The sequence below is a fragment of the Melospiza georgiana genome, chromosome Z (genome assembly GCF_028018845.1).
Source record: "Melospiza georgiana isolate bMelGeo1 chromosome Z, bMelGeo1.pri, whole genome shotgun sequence".
In the NCBI taxonomy this organism is placed as follows: domain Eukaryota; kingdom Metazoa; phylum Chordata; class Aves; order Passeriformes; family Passerellidae; genus Melospiza; species Melospiza georgiana.
Window position 1 is genome coordinate 5,398,909 of NC_080465.1, and position 14,667 is coordinate 5,413,575.

Here is a 14,667-nt window from a genome sequence, read left to right on the forward strand (position 1 = left end):
CCATGTATTTTTAAATATATACATATATTTATGTATAAATCAGGAATTCTGAGAAAGCTCTGCGTCACGCCAGTGACATTTTGTGCTATTCAAGTATTGTCAACTGCTGCTTTTAAAACATCTCAGGAGCCTAATGGGGAATTTGACAAAAACTTAAATTGCAGGTGATTTTTCTGAAAGGTCTTTTTTTGATACCCTTTTGTGCATTCATTTCTTTTGTGAGCAGTAAATGGCATTTCTGCTTTCTGCTTTTAACTTCTCAGTTCTGAGGGAAAAATTAGGCTGCCTTCCCGGTACCCCAGGAACTCCCTCCCCACCTTTTAATTTTGGATGTGACTGTTGCACCAGGTGCACTGCAGCCCTCCTACAGAAGAGATGGGACCCGACACACAGGTATTTCAGGACCTGTCAATTTACCCGGGCACAAACAATTTCAGTGAATTGCACCTTGCTCTTCCAGCTGCCTCCCAGCACAGCAGCAGTTAAAAAAATTAGATCTGCTCTTGGTCAGATATGATGCAGCTTTGAAATACAAAGGAAAAGGGGCAAAAAAAAAAAAAAAAAAAAAAAGTAGCAGGGTCATAATGAGCTTGTGAAGGTTTTCATGGAGTCACCAACACGGAAAGTGTCACCAAAATGTAAAGAAAGATGGATTGGGAAGTGGAAGGGGCTGTCCAGGGAGGTGCTTAAGAAAAGGCTGGATGTGGCCCCGAGTGCCATGGTGTGATTGATGAGCTGGTGTTCAGTCATAGCTTGGACCTCATGATCTCAAAGGTCTTTCCCAATCTAGCTGATTCTGCAATTCTGTATGTTTTGAATAGGGTTTTTTTTTTAAACCTTAGATTCAATCTTAATATGCCATAGTGTTTGTGAGGTTCTCTAATTATTTTTAGGCTTTCTCCTGCCTGAGAGCAGCGGCGACGAATGAAAAGCCGGCAAGGGCACAGCGCATCCTTAAAAACTTTATTGGAGCGGCATGGTGCAGACTGCAAGTACAGTCCCGAGTCTGAATATCCCCAACTTCAGTGCCTGCGCCGTCCCTGCCGCAGAGCCCGGGCTGTGCTGCCAGCCAGGGCAGGGCTGTGCAGGAGTCGGGACGAGCAGAAGGGCGCTCTGCAGGGCAGGGAGGCTGAGCAAAGCCCGCGAGAGGCGCCTGGCCGTGCCTGTCCTCGCAGGGAACAGCAGGAACGGGGCTTTGCTCCCTGCAGCAAACACCTTCAGCCCCATCCCTGCGTTCCCTGATGGAGTGCCAGGAACGGGAGGACTGGAAAACAGTGCAAAATAAGGTAAAAAGGAGCCCGACCCTGGAGCTGAGCTTTGATTGCTGCTGGGGCTCGCGCCCCTCCTTTCCTTCCCCACCCTCTGTGTTACATCTGTGATTTGTCCAGTCCAGGAGACTCCTGAAATTATGAGATAACAGTACAGATACGATTGGAAGTAATGGTAATAATAATAATTAGTAAAAAAAAAAAAAAAAGAAGTCTTGCCCTAGTGTGTTTTAACTACTGCTAAAGGCAGCATCCCAAATACCTGCTTGATGTCCAGACGTGCTGGAAGAAGCGGCTAATCCCCAATTTCTCACTCTCTAGCCACCCCACAGCTGGCCTGCAGCTTCCCACGAGGAGCTGGCCTGAGCAGAAGGCTGCACAGCCCAGCTGAGGGTAACTAGAGCTCACTATATTCCAGAACACTTAATGCATCCACTGCAACGTTAAAAAATGCTAGCACATATGAACTCTTCAGAGATTTACAGGCACTATGTGAAGATTATGTGCAAAAGTCTGCAGATGTTTTTTTTCTCTTTTTTTTTTTTTTTTTTTTTTGGCATAGCTCTTCATTGATGCAATATATTTCCTGCAAATAGAAAGCATTCTTTCCCCCTGAATGCTGAAGGAAATTACAACTAAGTCAGACTGTGTGAGACCTAATAAACTGAATTGCTGGGGGAAAGAAACAAACCTGAGTCTACTACTGGGAAAAAAAGAAAAGATGAGGAAAAGTCCAGCAAGTATCACTGTACAAAAACCACCCAGAATAACTATGTGCTTTTGCCATCAGCTTTTGTTCTTCAGGAATAATCATCCACCCACAGAAAGAAGACATTTTATACGATGCAGCAGGATCCTGGTGGGGGGAGAAAACAAAACAAAACAAAACAAAAAAATAAAGTCAGAGTGCTCATCTTCTGTTAATTGGAAATAAAACTCACAATGTAAATCTGGGAAGAATTATGGGAACTAAGCCTCCAGATGGGTCCAGAGCAGAGGTAATGACACAAGGTCAATATCCTAAAGATCAAAGCCCCCAGCTGAGATGTGCTTGATCCTCATTACTCTGTGAAAATGTCTTAGGGAAGCAGCATGTTACACCTTGGAATGCTTGGAATTCCAGTCTAAACGAGTTTAGCTGCATGAAGTAGTTCTGTACAAACTGAATGGATAAAGGGTGTGAAAAACCTTTCCTTCCTGGGAACCCTGAAGTGCAAAGTCATCCCAAGCATTTTGATTTAGCAGCAGTTTTAACCATGTCTTGATTTGCTTCAAGGACTGCTAGCAAAACTCAGCTTTAATTCACGAGCATGAAATTGTCTTTGTGGTAGCCCAGGGAGCAGGGAAGAAGAAATCTCACCTGGCAAGGTTAACGTTTAGCTTGTTTTCTGCTTCTCAGATTTGCTGCTGGAGGACTGTCCCTTTGCCTGAGGAGAGGATGAGACAATCAGAAACTGAAGCAAGCTAAAACCTGAAATCAGGCTTTAGCAGACTCACAGCTCAGACATAAATACAAACTGCACCAGAAATACAGATAGTTTAGCAAGAGTATTGGTGACTCTTGCTGTGTACAGATATTTTCACCTTTTCACCATCAATTGCTTTCTTTCAGACAGAGTGGGTTGTGCCTGACCTCGTCATTCCCTGTTCCTAAACACCCTTTTACCCACACCAGTGATCAGGCCACAGCTCAGAACACCTCCCTGAAGAGGAGATAAAGACGCCCCTCAGTTTGACACTGAGAGCTGCCAGTCAGTTCTGAGGTCTCAAAAAAAGGCACCTGTGGTGATTTAATAATAACAACAACAATCAGAAATCCCATCACTGACATGTGAAATGTAGAACTCCCAGAGCAGATGCAATCATCTCATTCAGGCATCTACTGCACATACCCTCTGTGAGAACAACATGATGGAACAAGCTTCACCCTGACCTGAATCCATTTTCTCTACTTCTGGATAAAAAAAGCCTAACAACCCTTTTTACCTTCCCCTTCTCCCCCACCCCGTTTTTCCCCTTTTTTTTGAATATAGAAACAGCTGCCTGCCTTTCTCCACCATGTTCATTCATACTCTTTTTATGAAAGTATGTAGGTCTTCATTAATTTTAAAAAATAATTTATGATAATTACTTAGGAACCTGGCTGTGGTTGTTGTAGTACTTTTTAATCACTTTTGGGATGCTGTTACTTAAAACTGTCAAGAAATGAGAGAAATGGTGGGGATCCTGCCCAAGGCAGCTACAGATATGCACTCTGAGATCTACAGATCTGGGAAGGAGAAGCCTGTGAAGCACTGAGCAACCCCCTCAGAGGACAATACTCTGTCTGAAATATACATATATTTTTGCCCCTGTTTATTGCCAATTTCCCTTGAAGTAGAAAGGGGCCTTTCTCCTATGTGCATGTTTACAAAAATGGATCAAATTCCACATATTGATGTAAAACCCTTCCCCAAAATAACAACACTGTAACATGAGTCCAAAATCCTGCTGCCTCCCTGCCCCTCTTGTATGACTGCCCATACTTCAATAAATGTGTTTGTACCGTTTTAGGGTCTCTGGGCTTTCCTTTATCCTTTGAGCTTGGTTTAGTGGTCGTAGATTCCTTTCCACCTTTGTCCTACACTCCAAAGAAAAAAAAAATAATTACAGTTACAAGGAGAATAGAGCACTGGTGGATCCTGCTTTGACATCTGCCAAAACACAATCTCTAGAATGGGTCTGGCAGCAGCACAGGCTATGCTGACAGGAGACTACATCAGAAAACCTGGTAGAGATGGGCAGATTTTGCCTTTATCACCAAGCAATAATGCTGCAGCAGCAGATTTAGCCCTGGATTTCACAAGCAGAGGAAGCAGCACTTGAAACACCAGTGGTCCTGCCTTCAGCTGCCTGAGGGCAGCACTGCAGTGGCCAGCAGAGCTCTTTGGAAACAGCTATTTCCTCCCAGGAATTCAGCTGATTTCAAAGCTGCTGCTCCTTTTCTCAGTTGCAGGGCCTCTCCAGTCCATTCCTTCTCCTTTCTTCCTGTCAAGCCTACTGTTTTCCCTAACACACCTGAAAGTCTTTCCTGCTCCCTGCTTTTTCTCCCTGCAAAACCCCCTTGGGCTGTCTCCCAACCATTGCTACAGGGCGCCTGCTATCATTGAGCAAAGCTTTCTCTGCCCCTCTGCAGTTTATGAACACTCTTAAAAACTGTTACCACATTTCTCTGCTCAACTTACTCCTCCAAGCCTGTCTGAAAGGCTCTAATTACCACAAACAGTCCTTCTTCCAAATATTTAGAACACAGAAATACATCCAACAATATTTAGTACACAGCAAAGTACATCCAACTCCCACTGCAGAAGTGAGACAATCCCTGCATCTGACCAGGCTTCCTGTAAACCTAAAATGAGCTACTGCAAGGAGTGAAAAGCTGTTTGCTTTGCAAGTTATTAGCAGAAAATGTCCTACCTTTGAGTGCTGGGGTGTAGCAGGAGCCTTTGCACAAGTATCAAAGTCACCTGATAAGGCATCAATAGCTGCACTGTCATCCATAGGTTTCTGCAATAATTTTAATTTTGAAGTCACAAAATGTGCAACCCAGCTTCCCACAGTCAAATTAGTGTTTCAGGAACTAATGTCTGCTTTAATTAATTATCCCTTTTGTTGAAGAAAAGCATACCTGAACCCCACACATGTGTTAGAGACATCTATTTGAGGTTCCCAAGAGGCATGATTTCCTGAACATTCATAATGCAGTTGTACATAAAAACTGCATTTATTTGGAAGAGTTACTACTCAAAAAAGTTTTACTGTCCACTATTGTTCCTGTTACTGCCTTCACTTATGAATATTTGCAATTAATCACCCCTTAAGCCTACAGTGACACAACTTTGAAACAAAATCAGAGCCCAGAGCATGAAAAAAAACAGAGAATAAATATCATAAATATTAAAAAAAGCCTCAATAAACCCCATCATAAATATTACCTTCTTTCCTTTGTGTTTCACATCATCCTTTGCTGTTGGCTTTGCTGGTTTACTCTTGGGAAAGAAAAAAAAGCAGATTCTCACTCATTTGGAACCAGACAGATTAGTTTTAAAATACAAGTATTTACATATGGCACTACTGGGTGTTGTTCAGAGATTGTCAATGAACTGCACCATTCTGAATGGATTTCTTTAGTAGTTCAAAGTGATTTATTTGTTCAGACTGCCCAGTTGAAAAAGAAAAAAACCCAACAAAACAAGATCAAAACTTGGGGTTTTTTTTCCCTTTTGTTTTTTTTTTTACTTACAAGCATGTGAGGATAGAGGTACTCTCACTGAAGGATATTCCCATGTTTTTTACCATAATTCAGTACAGACACTCACTTATTCCACTTGTAATCCCAAAGAGGACAAACTGGCTCAGACAGACTCAATTTCCACTGTTGCAAATAAAAACTAGGGAAGTTTTGCCTTACCTGCTCACCTGACTCCAGAAGTTTCCGATAGTCAGGTGGGATTGTTTCATCCTTCTCTCCAAGCTTGTCTCTGTGTTCAGATTTAGCCTTTTCCTGAAAGTAGTATTCAATTAAAAAAAAAAAACCAACACTTTATTACTCATGTTAGAAATATTAGCAATCAACAAGTCAGAGGGCATTTCAGATTCAGGACAGATATGCTTTTTCACTTTAAACATTTAAAACTACCGAGAAAACCCCCATGTATTCATTTCACAATGAAACATGTTTCACGCCTGAAAGTTTTTAAAATTACATTTATTTTTCAACTTGTGCTGCTCTGATTTTTGGCAGCAGACCAGGAAGATGCCACACAGAACACCACAGGGAGATTTTTAAGCAGACTGCTGAAGAACAGTTTTGTCCTTCTTAATGCAGACATTTTAGGGATCTCTCTTTTCTTTTTTCTCCAGCTAAGATTCCAGCCTAAACTTATTGATAGGCAGCATATGGTCATTTTGATTTTTCCCAGTAATGTACTGCACCTTTGCTATTTCAAATTACAATTTATTAATACTATTACTACTATTATGCAGAATTCTATTTTCTTGTTAGCAGAAGGGCCTTTATAGGATTTTATGAAAGACTAAATGAAGACAAAACCAGTAGAAACAAGGAAATTTTAAAATGTGCCTGATTAAGTGAACTTGTGGTTATAAACGTCAAAGCTTGACAAAAAGAGGGCCAGAAAATCAATTTTGGAAACTGCGGCGCAAGAAGACAGCTGAAAATTGATAATAATGGCAATGAAAAGCATCACTAAAATTATTTCAAATCTCGTATAAGATTTCAACACTTGCCCTCAAGTAGCTGAAGTATATTAACCAAATCATCATCTTTCACAGAACACACAGGTAATCCAGAAGACTGAAGAGTGGTTGATATACCTAAGAGCATGGATTTTTTTATCTCCAATTACCTTACTCTTAAAATTCCAATGCCATATATTCCTGTAAGCATATGGGAACCATTGCAGATTCAGGAGGGTTTGGAGGGTTTTTGTATTTGTTGGTTTGGTTTATTCCCTCCCATCCTTCCTTCTTACCAAATTGCTTAAGTTTCAGAACGCCTTTTGTTACCTTCACTTTATCCACAACTGGTTTGTTCTCATCAGGGTCAGGTTCCCTCTGTCCCAGGGAATCAGACAGGAGATCCAAGGCTTCATCCATCTCTTTTCCTCCCTAACAAAGCAGAAACACATTTGTGAAAGCACATCTGCTGCAAAAATGATGTAATTCATCAATCTACTGTAAGTACTGGCTAATGAACTGTAGAACTTGAGTGAACAAAGAGCACTCCTGTTGTACTTGCAGTGTAGCACAACAGATGGGGGGAAAATACAGAATATTTCTGACCTGCAGAAAACATAATTTCAAGAAGGGCTTATGGAATTATCTTGAATGGTTTTCTTTTTTTTTTTTATATAAATAAGCCTAGCTGCTGTAACGAGAACAGATCTATGAAATAATAGGCAATTGTTGTGTGGCAATTGTTGTTTAGTAGTTACCATGGATTTTGCAATTTTATACAGTATCTGGATAGAAAAAAAAGCCCTTAAAGCCAACACAGGCAGGAGGAGCTTTATATTCCCCTCCCAAGCCAGGCTGGGAGCACCAAGGGAAGATCCCTCAGCCTGGATCAAAATGTGTGAGCAACATCACAATAAACACCAGGAAGGAAACTTCCCCTGGTATTCAAATGGGGGTCATGGTACTGCCCGTGGAACTCTGTTGAAAATGGAGTGTCCACTCATTATTTTTTTCTCTCTTTTGTTCCCCCTGCAATAGCCATTTTTAGCAATAAATTGTTAAATTCTGCAACAGTCCACACTGGTCACACTGTCCAGATCACGGTGCTGCCTCTCCTCACTACTCAGCCCCTTATTTTGGGGTAAGAACCTACAGGAGAGGTTTCTTACAGTGGCAGAAGGTGCAGGGGCTGCTGAGTGCACTGAGGAAACCGTAGCAGCAGAGATCACATCCAAGGAACTCGCAGGCTTGGCACCACCCATGGATTTCTGGAAGAACAAGGCACACAGGGAAACCAGAGAAAAACACTCATTAGACCCAAAGACACCATCCAAAACACAGCACCCACACAGATGATTTCTGGGATTTAATTTTCTTGAGGAGCTTTGCTTATTTCAGATTGAAACACACCCCCCACACTGTGCAACTGCTCCTCATCTCACTTTGTTCCTCCATCTCAACCATTGGGTTAAATCTCACCACAGCTGAAGTTTAAACAGATTTAACATGACTCCAAAAGAACTAAGATTTCACCAAGCCATCTAATATTCCCAAAAAAACACTTTTAAAATCCTCAGCTGGAAAGCAGTACTCATGCAAGCAACTGGTAAAAAAATATGTCACATAAATAGTTTTTTGTTTGTTTGTTTTTTAAAGTCCTGATCTTCTATTAACTTACTGCAAGAAGTGTTTTAAATTTTTAGTTATTGAGTTTCATTTAAGGAACTTTTCTATAAAGAAAACATAGAAAATGTCATGATTATTCAAGATAAAGTAAAAAAAAAGATAAAAAGATTTCAGAAAATAAAACCAGATTTCAGAAATCTAACATACCTTTAGTACAGTTGATGTAGGTAATGGTGCAGGTGGTGATGGAGAACAGGAGAATCCTTCTGTCAAACCCTCTAAAAGGTCATTTTCACTCATAGGCTGCCATTAGAAAGAAAAAGAAGAAGACTATAAGTTTCTTTATCTTTTAAAAAGTAAGCAGGTAACATATCCCATTTTTCAACTGAACACTGGTAGCCCTGCTGACATTTGGTAAGTAAGTCATGAATGAAACAGTTATTTGAAATCACTTTTTTTACCTGTGACTTCTCTTCTGGTTTTGGTAGGAGTGGTTTTCCATCTTTATCCTATAAAGAAAAAAAAAATTCCTTGCATTAACCCTTAAACAGCCATACAATTTGTATGCATCCTGGGAGCATTTTCTGAGCAACAGAAAGTGTTACAGGGGACAGGGACATAACCAGCAGCTTCTATGGCATCTACTGCTGCTACTCAACATGCCACTTAAAACATCCAGGTCCTTGGGGTTTTCTTAACAGCTTTAACCAATCATAACTTAATTATTTCTAAATAAGTTATTTCTAAAGCACCAGAAGCTACAGAAAAACTCCAGTGGACTAATCTCAGGATTATTAATCTGCATAAACCACTTCTATGTCCATGAAGGCATCCGATGATAGATGACAGATATTTGTGGGAACTACAAACCAGAATTTCTAGATATTATAAAAATGGCTGAACCAAAACATCAGCGTTTCAAAATGAAATGGGAGTCTCAGTTTCACCCACATGTTCTGAGGAATGAAAGTAAGAATAAGCACATTAAATAAATTACTTTGGTTTCTGTTAATCTGTACTCTGGAGGAATTGTTTCTTCTTCTTCACCCAGTTTTTTATGTTGTTTCTTCTTGCTTTTCTCCTGTGAAGGAAAAATAGGAATCACAGTAAGATAAACAACTACCCATAAAAATTCACACGAGCAAGCTTCCAGCCTTCAGTACTCTGATTCTAATTGGTCTTTCTCATTCAATCCAACCACCACATACAAATCTCACAAAAGTTAAAAGAAAGCATTTTCTCATTCCCCTGCCTGTTTCTTCCTCTGTGTATTAAAAGTAGCATTACCTATTTCAGTGAAGTTAGCAGAGGTAAGTGAATAGGCAAGGGTCAACCAAAATCAAAAATACCTCTGAGTCTTAATTCTTGACATTTTTGCAAGTTCACTCAACAGCTGTTGGGCTGCATGCTAAGGAAGGCTAAAGAGAGAAATCAGTGGCCCACTTCAAAAATTATTATCCCCATACAAGTTATGCTGGGAAAATGCCAACTAAGAGAAAGGACTAAAACCAACTTCAGGAACTTCTGCTTGACAGAATTCCAGCTGGGCTGTTTCTGATTCCAGCCAATTCCTCTGGTTTAGGGTGGCACATGGGGGCATTCAGACTGTGCCTATGAACAGCATTCCCTTGGACAGGATTTCAGTGACTTAATTTATGGCACCCTATTTAAATATATAAACCCCCAAAGTTTTGTGCATAATTACAAATTTAAACTTTACATCATAAAGTTGTTTCCTTCAGAAAAAGGACCATACTGTGTGCTACCCCTGATGTGCATCTTAATCCTGCTTCAGTTCAGCAGGACACAACAAAATACAGTTTTCAGAAACTGAGGGAACTACTGCACTGAAATAGTCAGAATTACTAGGAAAGTGTACTATTGTGCTGAAATCCTTCTAGTACTTCCTAAGCAGAACAAAACTGCTTTCAACAGTACATTTGTTCGTAAAAAAAGTGAAAACGTAACATCTACTTTGTGACCTGATGAAATGGAGTAGTGCTGAAGGTAATTACATCAACAGTCTATTTTTAGAGGTCTGATTTTTTTCCTCTACCTTAACTTTGTCCACAGCAGGCTTTTTCTCATCTGGATCAGGCTCTCTCTTTCCCAGGCTACTGGACAAGGCTTCCAGTGCTTCATCTGACACAGGACCAACCTGCACAGGAAAAACCAATTTTTAGTTTGAAGAAACCGGGTTTTGTCTTCTCCTGCAGTCCCTACTAGGTTCACAAACAGCATCCCCTTTAGGGCAGTAAGAGCACAGGACACCACAGAACTATCAGTTTGGCTTCCTCTCTGGGGAAGGTCACTGACCATTCAGTTTGTGCTAACTTGTATTTTTTGGGGGGTTTTTTTGGGTTTTTTTTTTTTTTTTTTGGTTTTTGTAAACCACTCAGTCTTTGTGGGTTACCACAATGGAGGAAGAACATGCAATACTGAAATGAGCATCCTGACAACTTTATCAAGTGTCTCACAGTTGATAAATACATAAGGCCCCATATAAACATATAAGGCTCCACTTTTCAAATTGCCTGAAATCCTCCTTCAGACACTAAATAAGAAAAGGCATTTAGGTAGTAAATGCTCTACCATTCCATAAATGAAACACTGAGTTTTGCTTCAGCTCCAGCTGAAGGGGCTCCACTACTTACTGAAGACACAGGAGCTGCAGACTGCACAGTGCAAGCTGTGGCACGGGGGACCACCTTATCCTCAGCAGCTTTTGCAGAAACAGAACCTGATTGCTTCTGAAACAGAACAATTTACACTGTATTTTAGTGAATATGCTTAGAAAACATAAAATGTGCCCGTTAAATGGCTTATTTTTTTCTAAATACAGTACTAAACGAGAAAAAGAAAGTCTAAATTTAAAGGCTGAAGATGCTCAATGAAGAGCTGAGTGCCAATACTTATGTTCCACTAAAGGCAATGGGAAGGGTAAAACAGGAAGATAAGAAAATTGGTTTTTTTGAAAGAACAGTAGCACTACCCAGTCTTAGTAAAACTGTCAGTGTCAGCTTCTCCAGTGAACCAGAAAGACTTACTTTGGATGTGTTGCTGGGCTTTGGTGCTTTGGGTTGTACTGAAGGCTGTGCAGGGCAGGCAAAGTCCTTTGAAAATTCATCAACAAGATCAGATTCACTCATAGGCTGCAAAAAAAAATCCAAAAAACAAACAAAAAAACCATGACACAGGTGATTCACTGCCTCTTTTTAATTTACTTTTTCAAGAACTGTATTACAGCTACTCATTAAGCAGGAAAACATCTGTAGTTTACACTGAAGTAACCTTTCACAATTATGTGCAACAAAACAGAATTAATTTTGCAGTGCATAAAATTAAGAAAAACACACTTCAGAAGAAGTTTCTTTGTTATCATAAGTCAATATAATATAGAGAATTGTACTTATAATATAAGACATAATATAGAGAACCAGATATATAATGTTAAAGACAAGGCTACTGAAAAGGAAAATACAACCCCTTAATTAGGAGGAAAATGCTAATATTTGCTAGAATTAGAGCTCCCTGAAAGTTCCCTTAGCCTGTCCACTGACTGCTGAAACTCAGTTGTTTTCACTGTGTGTGTTTTGGTGAATAAAATATCAGTTTTAGTTGCCTGCTGTTAGTGATATATTACAATCTAATGAAGCTATGCGAACTAGGCCTCTGCAATCCATATATCCCTACATCCATATACCTGAAGTTCCTGGGATCCTCCAAATTACTGTTCAAAGATAAATGTTTAAATCTTTGCTAGCAGTGATGGCCATTCACCTGTTGCATGGAACTTAACAGCTTAGGGACAGACTCATAATGCATAAAATGATATTTCTGAGAGAGAAATCCCTCCCTCATTCCCTTTCCCTAATTCTTTATCACGTGTCTCACACTTGATAAAGTCTGAGACACTTGACAAAGATATAAGGCCCCACTTGATAAAGACATAAGGCCCCATATAAACATATAAGGCCCCACTTTTTATATTGCCTGAAATCCTCCTTCAGACACTGAGTAAGAAAAGGCATTTAGGCAGTAAATTTTATTCACTAAGAGTAATGTTACTGCTTAAGGCTACACAGAGTGGAGGCCCAAAAAAAGACAAACACCAGCTGAACTCCCGAAGGAAGGACTTTGCCTAGAAATCGTGAAGAACAGCAAGTGGCTGGTGGTTCCCAGCTATTAGCACAGCTTTTAACACAGCTATCAACACAGCTTTTGGAATTTTGCTGATTTTGGTTTTGCTGATCTCAATATTAGTGGTGATCCCTGGCAGCAGGGCCTAGTTCCCCCCACAGCAGAGCTGCTCTCTTTTCCTCCTCATGACAGGCCTGGCAGGAGTTCCCTTCTGTCCAGCTCTCAAACATCCACCACTCACAACAATCAGCATGTCTGAGACCAGAAATAACAATTTTTAGAGACCAAAAGTCTTTTTTTTCCAGCGCTTTGCCCACACTTTAACCCCGAATTTCAGATTTCTGCCCAAAAGGCACACGAACTGGTCCTGACCCTCACACTCGTTTCAGGAGAGCAGAGATTTCCTTTGCTTTTCCAAATTTTGGTAGCACTCCTGCGCTCACAAAGTGGAGCCCTCAGTTTCTTCAGTGCACAGTTCCTTTGTTTTCTTTCTGTGCCTTTAAAACTAGTATTTACAGCTGTCTCTTTCAGTATTTTAATCCTCTCTTGCACTTTCTAGGCCATGATGGATACTCTTTACAAAGTCCGGGTTGTTCTTTGTGATTAGGAAAATGTCCACAGCAGCTTTTTTTCCTTCTTTCAAGGAGGAAATATTCCTTTATATAAAGGAATATTCCTTTATTCCCTTATATTTGATCACTAGCAAGAGGAAACTGTCAAGAAAATAAAAGATTTTCCTGCTTCACCTCTCTCTATCCTTAGCAGCTCCAACAGACCTCTATAGAATACTTTATACTAACTCCTCACACAGCCTTTTTTTGAGTCAGCAATAATTTTTGTAAATCTCTCCTGTCCTGAACTTGCTAAATCTTTTCCTTGCATGAGCTCTTCACTCACAGACAAGTGAATTTCAGTAAAATCAACTTCCACCTGATGCTTCTGACCAGGAGGTTTTGTGCAAGGAAGTAAAACACACAAGCAGACCAAGAGACTTACATCATGGTACAGAGAGAAGTGATGACAGAGAGGGAGAAAACAGGATATCTAGCCACACTCCTACAATATTGTCAGTTTTCTAACCTTGGGTTTTTCTTCAGGCTTCGGCAATATTGGTTTTCCATCTTTATCCTAGAAGGAAATTAAATATTATTTACATTTTTCCCTTGTTACAAGACGTACCTTACTCCATAATCACCAGCAAAATAAGGTAAAGTAAATCACATACTCAAGAATTAATCAGTGACAGGAATTCCTGTAACTGGGGAATTTTTTATATGGCCAGATATGTAGATCAAAAAAAGCAAATGGGATGCCAGCACATTACAAGAGACCAAAAAGTGTTCTGCTGTTGTTTTGGTTGACTTTGACTCAATCTCCATCACTTTGGGTGACAATCAAAAAAAAAAAAAGCAATTTTCCTATCGGTTCCAAATAATTTCCCACTATTTTATATCAGTGCTTTAAGGTTACCTTACAAAGTGATACCAAAGAGCACTCCTGCAAAAAGATGGATTTTACAAGGCTGAGATTTAATGTCAGAAACACGAAACATCACTCTTGGAGAAGGAATGAGGACTTTGCCATTTGAGATGGATAAGATGAGATCTTTGCCCAGAGTGCCTGGAAAAAACAGTGATACCCACAAAGGGAGATGAGGAAATAAGAAGTACAGGAATCACCAAGGAGAAAGCCATTGATTAAATACTAGTTTAGTTTGTTTTCCACATGTTCTCTCCCTCTCTGTAATGAAAGAAAATGTCAGGCAGAGCGACCTGCCTGCAAAGCAATGGAGATATGAAAAACTTACCAACTCTGGTGTTAACCTGTACTCTGGAGGTATTGTATCATCACGTTCTCCAGCCTTTTGTTCCTTTTTCTCTTTGGCTTTTGCCTTGAAAAGAAACAACATTAAAAATTTAAACCACTTAAAGAAATTAAAATAAAAGCTCCCTTTACACAAGTCCACTATCAGGATTCTTCTGTCTACTGTGTAAAAAAGGACTGGCATCAGATGAAGTCATTCTGTGTAGCAAGATACCAAAATCACCCAATTTATTCCTGTCAAATGTCTGTAGTAATATCATAATGGTTTAAGATTCAATGCCATATATAAATATGGCTAAATTATTTTCAATCCTAAAAAACTCTAGACAGCATTCAGAGCTCTTTGTTGCAGGCACTTTTAGAATTTTTGTGTGTACAAAATTGTCAGGTTTTCTTGCACTTCAGCACTCTGATTACAGAACCCATAATTCTGTGTCCTTTTCCATCACTGGCAACAAAACAAAGTTTTTAATTCTCTGGGCCTCATTAATGAAGAAATCATCTGCTAAGTTATCTGAAGGCCCAGACTGACTAAATGTGCAACACAAGAAGCTCTAAATTTTAGTCAAAA

The 14,667-nt window shown here is 39.9% G+C and overlaps 1 protein-coding gene across 3 annotated transcripts in view; it reads right to left on the bottom strand.

Annotated features, from left to right (window-relative positions):
• Nucleotides 1-950: 950 nt before the first annotated feature.
• CAST (calpastatin) overlaps nucleotides 951-14,667 on the bottom strand; it is a 52,612-nt gene continuing 38,895 nt past the window's right edge. For all 3 annotated transcript variants that reach the window (XM_058043533.1, XM_058043534.1, XM_058043536.1), the window contains 16 exons: nucleotides 14,080-14,163; nucleotides 13,353-13,400; nucleotides 11,180-11,284; nucleotides 10,787-10,882; nucleotides 10,189-10,290; nucleotides 9,130-9,213; nucleotides 8,594-8,641; nucleotides 8,340-8,435; nucleotides 7,676-7,774; nucleotides 6,837-6,938; nucleotides 5,719-5,811; nucleotides 5,243-5,296; nucleotides 4,725-4,814; nucleotides 3,814-3,893; nucleotides 2,629-2,695; nucleotides 951-2,124 (listed from right to left, as the gene is read on the bottom strand). In XM_058043533.1, the coding sequence (XP_057899516.1) occupies nucleotides 2,638-2,695; nucleotides 3,814-3,893; nucleotides 4,725-4,814; nucleotides 5,243-5,296; nucleotides 5,719-5,811; nucleotides 6,837-6,938; nucleotides 7,676-7,774; nucleotides 8,340-8,435; nucleotides 8,594-8,641; nucleotides 9,130-9,213; nucleotides 10,189-10,290; nucleotides 10,787-10,882; nucleotides 11,180-11,284; nucleotides 13,353-13,400; nucleotides 14,080-14,163 (1,239 nt within the window). In that variant the 3' untranslated portion in view covers nucleotides 951-2,124; nucleotides 2,629-2,637. The remainder of the gene's footprint in view (nucleotides 2,125-2,628; nucleotides 2,696-3,813; nucleotides 3,894-4,724; nucleotides 4,815-5,242; nucleotides 5,297-5,718; nucleotides 5,812-6,836; nucleotides 6,939-7,675; nucleotides 7,775-8,339; nucleotides 8,436-8,593; nucleotides 8,642-9,129; nucleotides 9,214-10,188; nucleotides 10,291-10,786; nucleotides 10,883-11,179; nucleotides 11,285-13,352; nucleotides 13,401-14,079; nucleotides 14,164-14,667) is intronic.